This window comes from Cyclopterus lumpus, chromosome 17 (assembly GCF_009769545.1).
Source record: "Cyclopterus lumpus isolate fCycLum1 chromosome 17, fCycLum1.pri, whole genome shotgun sequence".
Lineage (NCBI taxonomy): Eukaryota > Metazoa > Chordata > Actinopteri > Perciformes > Cyclopteridae > Cyclopterus > Cyclopterus lumpus.
Genome location: NC_046982.1, coordinates 18,623,833 through 18,632,810, shown reverse-complemented (window position 1 = coordinate 18,632,810; position 8,978 = coordinate 18,623,833). Strand labels below are relative to the sequence as shown.

General features: G+C 41.8%; 1 protein-coding gene across 1 annotated transcript in view; it reads left to right on the top strand.

The window, feature by feature from the left end:
* Window positions 1-555: 555 nt before the first annotated feature.
* The window catches only part of LOC117746383 (receptor-type tyrosine-protein phosphatase N2-like), a 99,331-nt gene continuing 90,908 nt past the window's right edge, over window positions 556-8,978 (top strand). Inside the window, exon 1 of the mRNA XM_034555472.1 lies at window positions 556-646. Within this exon, the coding sequence (XP_034411363.1) occupies window positions 556-646 (91 nt within the window). The remainder of the gene's footprint in view (window positions 647-8,978) is intronic.

The window sequence follows — 8,978 nt, the reverse complement described above, 5'->3', positions numbered from 1 at the left end:
TACGTTACAACAGTTTTTATAGAATCTCTCAATGAGAGCTCGCAATTTCTGCTCATTACTCGCAATACACCCTTTTCAAAATAAATGTCCGTCTTTACAAAAAAAAAAAATAACGCTACTCAGTTTGCTTAAGTTTTCAGAAGAGATCGTCGTTTGGGTCAAATAAGTTATGTGGCAATAAATCAACATTGACCCTCTCACTTTCCTTTCCAACCTCGTGCGTGTTTTTTTTTTTTTTGTTGCGGTTCCTCGTTCGTGATTACGTGGACAACACAAAGTAGTTTCGTGGGATAGTTACGGATCACGGCGAATAATCTTTTTCAGTTAAAGCTGCGAATGCTGTTTGACCCGCCTGCTTTAAAGCGATGCCTCCACGGATGCATTCTGCAATAGATTTTGTGAAGAACCACTCAGATAATTCTCTCGACTTTTACATTTAAATCAATGTACAGTTGGACGTTACTACACTGTGTGACACAATTTGCAATTATGTTGATGCTGTCACGTATTTTATAAAAAAAATAAAATAAAAAAAACATTTCCAAAAAGGCTGCTATGAAAACCAGCGCTCCACCGAACGCGGCCAAACTGATCTGCATGCGCAGCGGCCTGCGGCGAAGGCAACAATGCAATGGGGTCGTCAAAGGTCAGGGGGGCTAACCTGCCCAGAAACTGGAGGGTGTGATGTCGGCTTCCCGTCCCAAAGACTTCTGTCTAATTCTACTTGTCAACACCCAGGTGAGAACGTCACTGCGACGGTAATACGATTTAGGAAAGTGTTGCATTCGTGCCTTGAAGTGTAAATAGCTTCTTATATTGCCTATTAGACCCAGATAACCTGGCAAGGTGGAGGGTTGATGGTGGTGTTGTGTGGGAGGGAGGAGGGGGCTTGGGGGGGGGGGGGGTTAACAGCAAAGCATATTAGCGGTGTCAAAACAGAGAGAAAAAAACACCAACTCCAGAGAATATAATTAGGATTTTTTTTTCTTCTTCTATCCCTCTGTCTGTTTGTGTTTTAATCTGCCAGTGATGAAAGACGGGTTATTTGTTTCTTCGGCTGCAATATCCTGTCGCCCCGGCTGCTTGCAAAAAGGAAATATCTGCCGTCCCCTCCTCTCTTCTTTCTCCTTGGTTTTTGCATTATAAAGAGATTTCATCTCATCCACCTTTAGCCAGGTTCTCGCCTTTGATATTATTTATTATAGCGTCGGTATTGAACAGTTCAGGGAGCTAGCACCTTGAATGGGGCCCCCGTCCTCTCCTCACAATCAATACCGCTCCACATTACGTATACATCAGCTCAAGAGTGCAATATATCGCTCGCTCTCAACCTGCGGCCCTAATTAAAAAGATAAGCGGCTGGGTTTTTTGAAGCCTGCTTTAATGGGCCCGCTGCCTTGTTTCCAGGCGTGAATATTGATTGAATAGAATCATGACTTTGCTGGAGATTCGGTTCCTTTTGTATAGATTACTCTGCCTCGATGATGGGTTTGAATCTCTGGAAGGTGTCGGGGGGCCCGGATCCCACGGAGCCACCATGGCTCGCGTAGACCCCTATGAGAGACCCACGTAAGTCTTTTTTTTTAAACGTATATCCTCGTGCAGCCGTTCGTATGGTATCTTACGAAAAAGTTACTCCTCGTTTTTTTTTCCCCGTGCATTTTTCCTACTAAAGTCCAGCAAAACGTATCAATTTTCCGCTCCTCGTCTTTTCAAAATAAACCTCCGTCTTCACCGTGAACTACTCAGTCGGGTTTATGCAACAAAACCGAAGTCGTGGTTAAAAATGCAAGTGGCGTAAGTACGTGGATATCGTCCGAAAATCATTTCTGTGGATATTTACTTCTGAAGATGAGTTGAGACGAAGCGACTCACTTCAACGTAAACCCATCGTACCTTGTTGTAGCTTCAAATTCATATTCAATTAAAATATTCAATATTCATTCAATTATTTTTTTTTCTACACTGCGGACGTTATTCAAGGCAGGATCGCTTGTTTGACGACAGATTTAAAAAAAATTCAAATCAAATCCATTAAAAATCTGATAGCTGGGAGGATATGAATAGCTGGATGTGTAGGCGGGTGACAGTTCAATCAGTCGCTTTTGACAAAAAGCTTTAACTGTCACAGAAACATCAGCCTTGACTCAATTGCTGGTGTTGTGGGTTTGATGCCCGGCCTTCCTCAGGTTCTACCGCGGCATGCCGTCAAGCTTTCTGCGTGGAGCTGCCTTTGTGCGGAGGAAGGAGAGTAAGAACTGATGAAAGAAACTGGATTTTTGTCTGATTTAAAAAAAAAGAAGCTTTTTAGACCTCGATGGATGGACCTTGATGTTGTTGTGTGGTGCAGAAGTGATGAAGGAAAGAGCTGAGGGGCTAAGGGAAGGTAAAGTAGGAGGACAGTCAGATACCGGGGTTCCTCCGCTGTGTTTGGGTTTTGGTGGTGATTCTTTACCTGCGGCGCTTTGCGTGCAGTCCAACAGCGGCTAGATTTAAAGTGCAGAGCGAAGACAGCGATCACCAAAGGGAGCCTCTATACAGCTTCAGCTGGAGGACTTAGGCGTGTGTGTGTGTGTGTGTGTGTGTGTGTGTGTGTGTGTGTGTGTGTGTGTGAGAGAAAGAGAGAGACAAGATTTTTGTATTCGCCACAGAAGCCGCATTCCTCCAGACGCGTAGTGGCCAGGCCATCGCATCCACGGCTACCAGTTGCTGAGAAAGAGGGAGCTGCCTGACACACATTTTCACCTCTCCTACTGCGGCTTCCTGTCTTTCTTTTACCAGCCCAGTGCACACACATAGACACACACACACACACACACACACACACACACACACACACTCCTCTCGCTCCACTGCTGGCTGGCATGGGACCAAGTTCTGCATAATGTCTCTGCCAAGGCAGATATGTTCACCAGTTAACTGGATGCCTCCAAAAGCAACACACACACACACACACACACACTCACACACACACACACACACGTAGAGAGTGGGTTGGGATTGCCTCCGTTGTAGCAGAACTGGATGTGGTTTGACTCAAACACATCTCTCTCCTGACCACCAGGGGGCGACTCCTCTGGTTGTATAGAAGTCTATGCTTCATGTGTTGAAGCTGCATTCTCTCTACTGACCACCAGGGGGCGACTCCTCTGGTTGTATAGAAGTCTATGCTTCATGTGTTGAAACTGCATTCTCTCTATTGACCACCAGGGGGCAACTCCTCTGGTTGTATAGAAGTCTATGCTTCATGTGTTGAAACTGCATTCTCTCTACTGACCACCAGGGGGCGACTCCTCCGGTTGTATAGAAGTCTATATAAAATGACTCTACTCCTCTCTTGATTTCTTCCCTCAGTAAACATTGTAAACATGAGTTTATGGTCTCAATCTCTAGTTTCAAGTCAGCATGATGTTCATTTAGTAAATTATGGTAATTTAGAATCAAATAGACCATAAAGCAGGGTATGCATTAGGGCGGGGCTTACTGTGATTGACAGGTCGCTGGCGCTATCCAAAGCTACAAACTAACGAGTGGCGACGTCTCCGACCTCTTCTCATACACAGTCGGTGGTATATTGTCATTAATACCAAAAGAGCACAAACCTCTTCTTCTTTGCTGTATTTTCCAACTGAATAACAAAGCTTTTCATTCATCATTTAAATTTTATTTTTAAATAGCAGCCGTTCCAGCACGCGTGGAAATTAGTCGTCAGCCTCAAACGCACACGTTCAGCTTTTGTATCAGAAACCGAGACAGTTCTTAGCTGAGCTTCCTCCAAGAAAGAGTCTGCCAATCAAATGCTTTAGCTTCTGGTCAGAGGTTGGTGGGTTGAGGCCGATGTTCTACAAATGTCAGTCAGAAAGTAGAGAAAAGGCTCCTTCCTGAATTCCCCATTGTCTAAACTTATAAAGGAGCTCTGACAGAGCAACACACTGACAGCCCCGTTGGTTCTTTTTTTATTCGACTGTCGCTCAGGTGTGCAGAGGTGCGAAAAATCAACTTGAGAATTTTCTTCACAGCGTTTCTCATCGAAATGTTTCCTATTCTCGGTTTTAGGACCCAAAAAAGACGAAACACGGCAGGAATGAAGGTACCTTTTGTAGCATAGTTATTCATTTCCATCATTCATCCTGTTCATAGTGCCAATGACGAGTCTGTTTTTACAAAGAATGACACGTTTATGTTCATTTGCAAAAGGAGGAAGTCATGACAAAGTCTTGATAGAAGATTCTCATATCAATGATTATAAACATGTGTATCGTATATATATTTTTCTCTGGTGTATCTACTACTATTTGCTGTCCCTTTCCTTTTGGTGAGATATAGGCTCGGCCTATGTTTATATGAAAAAGAAATCTCGATATCTCACTTGAAACTGCACTAAAGATGCTAAATAAAATTTGAAAAAACTCAGTAACAGGAGCACTCAAAAAGAGAATTCATTGAAAATAATAACCCCAAAAACGTGCGATATATATCGTGATGAAATATGAAACGACCTACAGTATATCGAGAGAGGAGACTTTGGTCATAATGCTCAGATGAAGGCCATCTTTTCTTTACGCTACCTACTTAACCAGACATGGCAGATTTAAAAGTATCTATTTTTGTGTTGGCTAAAGCATGTAAAGAATATGTTAGCCGCCACGTTATCTTCCTCATTGCAGACGGTGACATGTCTACAGCATCCCGACACCAACCTAAACGGTTTGCAAGCTGTTGCGCGGGTCGCATGGACATTCTGCTTAGCAGACGCTTTTAGAGGTCAGGGGGTTCAGGGAGGAACTGCCTGCATGCTATATAAACTTCCTCTTTAATGGCCCGAGATCAAACCCGTTAAACGAGGTCAGCCGCTGGGTCGCGTCTGAGACCCTCGGATAAACCCAGAGTCTGTACCAACGAGAATGGGATATTGCAGAGAAGGGGAGGGTGGGGGAGGGGGGTGTCACAAGATCACGAGGCATCAGCTCTGCGCTCCAACCACCGCGGGGACGGGGCGGGTTACCGGCCGGCGTGGCCACGTGGCGTGTGTGCCGGATCTTGACGGACACGGTGTGTGATTTGCAGCGACAAGCGGAACAAATGTCGGTAATGAGGTCACCTTGGGCGGCAGGTCTGCGGCCGACTTTCCAGTCTGATCTCTCTCTCTCTCTCTCTCCTTCACACACACACACACACACACACACACACACACACACGTTGAGATGCCGGAGAAAGATCTGGGAGAGGCAACGTCGAACAGATCTGCCAAACCTGTGGATGCTTTTACTCTTCATTAGACACGTTGACTGTGGCTCAGCGATGGAGCGGGTCCTTCAATCAGAGGATCGGGGGTTCGATCCTCTGATTGAGACACTTGTGACGGGCAGGTGGCGCCTTGCGTGGTAGTCCCTGTCCAATCAGTGTATCAATGGGTGAATAACATTTAGTGTTAAAGCGCTAGTTCAAGTCCATTTACAATGTATTATTAAAGAATTGATTTTCAATTCAACAATGCACTATAATAAGAAATAATTAGAAGAAAGAATGTCGTATGTGTACAGATTGTAGAACCCTCTGAGGCAAATTTGTAATTTGGGGCTATACAAAATGAACTGAATTGAAAGTTTGAGTAAAACATTATCCATCTTTACCATTTAAGAAAAACTTCAAAGGCTAATTAATTAAGCAGACTCGCCAGATCCTTTGTTGCTCTTTGAAGCTGCTGACGCAACGCTGAACTCTTGAACGTTGAGCCGACAACGTTTCGTCTTTTAAGAACGAACAAGTCGCGCGTAATCCATTTGCCTGAAGCTCCTCGCAGGGCGCAGATCGGTCCGGACACAGACGCATTGCTCGAATGAAGTAACTTCGGAGAACGCAACGCTCACACGAACGATAGGTGACGACGGTCAGAAGTCATTGCAAAGAAATGGGGGACACGGTGGTAATTAGACAGTCAAACGCAAACTATCTCATTTGTATGTACAAATGTAAGTTTAAAATGAAACTTTACTTTCTCACCGTGCAAGACAACTGCCCAAACTCGAGCAAGTGCGGTAGGGTTGCTCTGCAGCCTCGGGCGGCGTGATCACCTGTGAACTCCCCGACGTTCTACCTGATGGAAGCCAATGAATTTATTAGATTTCAAGAGCTTAAATATTGATGAAGGAAATCAAATACATCGTATCGTGTTGCGATAAGTCTGTATCTATCACAAAAGGTATTGTTTGTCTTCATCAGATTGTGTGTGTGTGTGTGTGTGTGTGTGTAGACCTCGTGCACACAGCTCAGTGTCAGATCACATCAGAGGCTCGCTCGCTGAAAGGGCAGATAGAAAGCAAAAGCTTCTCGGCAATCTAACAACAGTCGGCTCTGAAAAAAGCAGCAGAGGAGAGAGAGAGAGACACATTTAGATAATTCCGTCTAAAATAACCCCTTTTCCTGTACGTGATGTGATTAAGACAGTATTGATTTTTGAAGGATCATAGAAATACTCAGCCGTGTTTCCAGGGGAAAATGTTGGCATGGTACGTTTGTGCAAAACGAGGATGCATTCGTCAGAGGAAGTGACCGTTATTGTAATATGATATGATGTTAGGTTCCGGTGTTGGAATACAATGACAGGTTCCGATGTTAGGATACAATGTTATGTTATGATGTTAGGTTACATTGTTATGTTAGGTTCAGATGTTAGGATATGATGTTAGGATACGATGTTAGGATACGTTGTTAGGATACGTTGTTAGGAAACAACGTTATGTTATGATGTTAGGTTACATTGTTCTGTTAGGTTCGGATGTTAGGATATGATGTTAGGATACGATGTTAGGATACGTTGTTAGGAAACAACGTTATGTTATGATGTTAGGTTACATTGTTATGTTAGGATATGATGTTAGGATACGATGTTAGGATACGTTGTTAGGATACAATGTTAGGTTACGTTGTTAGGATACGATGTTAGGATATGATGTTAGGATACGATGTTAGGATACGTTGTTAGGATACAATGTTAGGATACGTTGTTAGGAAACAACGTTATGTTATGATGTTAGGTTACATTGTTCTGTTAGGTTCGGATGTTAGGATATGATGTTAGGATACGATGTTAGGATACGTTGTTAGGAAACAACGTTATGTTATGATGTTAGGTTACATTGTTATGTTAGGATATGATGTTAGGATACGATGTTAGGATACGTTGTTAGGATACAATGTTAGGTTACGTTGTTAGGATACGATGTTAGGATATGATGTTAGGATACGATGTTAGGATACGTTGTTAGGATACAATGTTAGGATACGTTGTTAGGAAACAACGTTATGTTATGATGTTAGGTTACATTGTTCTGTTAGGTTCGGATGTTAGGATACAATGTTAGGTTACGTTGTTAGGATACGATGTTAGGATATGATGTTAGGATACGATGTTAGGATACGTTGTTAGGATACAATGTTAGGATACGTTGTTAGGAAACAACGTTATGTTATGATGTTAGGTTACATTGTTCTGTTAGGTTCGGATGTTAGGATATGATGTTAGGATATGATGTTAGGATACGATGTTAGGATACGTTGTTAGGATACGTTGTTAGGAAACAACGTTATGTTATGATGTTAGGTTACATTGTTCTGTTAGGTTCGGATGTTAGGATATGATGTTAGGATACGATGTTAGGATACGATGTTAGGATACGTTGTTAGGAAACAACGTTATGTTATGATGTTAGGTTACATTGTTCTGTTAGGTTCGGATGTTAGGATATGATGTTAGGATACGATGTTAGGATACGATGTTAGGAAACAACGTTATGTTATGATGTTAGGTTACATTGTTATGTTAGGATATGATGTTAGGATACGATGTTAGGATACGTTGTTAGGATACAATGTTATGTTATGATGTTAGGTTACATTGTTCTGTTAGGTTCGGATGTTAGGATATGATGTTAGGATACGATGTTAGGATACGTTGTTAGGAAACAACGTTATGTTATGATGTTAGGTTACATTGTTATGTTAGGATATGATGTTAGGATACGATGTTAGGATACGTTGTTAGGATACAATGTTAGGTTACGTTGTTAGGATACGATGTTAGGATATGATGTTATGTTACGATGTTAGGTTACATTGTTCTGTTAGGTTCGGATGTTAGGATATGATGTTAGGATACGATGTTAGGATACGATGTTAGGATACGTTGTTAGGAAACAACGTTATGTTATGATGTTAGGTTACATTGTTATGTTAGGATATGATGTTAGGATACGATGTTAGGATACGTTGTTAGGATACAATGTTAGGTTACGTTGTTAGGATACGATGTTAGGATATGATGTTAGGATACGATGTTAGGATACGTTGTTAGGATACAATGTTAGGTTACGTTGTTAGGATACGATGTTAGGATATGATGTTATGTTACGATGTTAGGTTACATTGTTATGTTAGGTTACGAAGTTATGATACAAGATACGATGTTAGGATATGATGTTATGTTATGATGTTACATAACATGATGCTACAATCACTTTATGTTGGACAGGAGAGAAACGTACTTTCAGATCTTCTGTATGTTTGCACAAATGGAAGAAGTGACAATAAAGCTAACTTTGAACTTGAACTTTGAACTTAGGTTACATTGTTATGTTAGGTTACGATGTTAGGATATGATGTTATGTTACGATGTTAGGTTACATTGTAATGTTAGGTTACGATGTTAGGATATGATGTTAGGATATGATGTTATGTTACGATGTTAGGTTACATTGTAATGTTAGGTTACGATGTTAGGATATGATGTTAGGATATGATGTTATGTTACGATGTTAGGTTACATTGTTATGTTAGGTTACGATGTTAGGTACTACATTACATTGTTCGGTTACGCTGCTACATTGATGCGTTACGTTACAATGTGTGTTTCTGTAAGAGTCATACCAGAAACATGGAGATTCAAGGCAGGATTTGAAACCTGCTGAGACCAAAGCAAA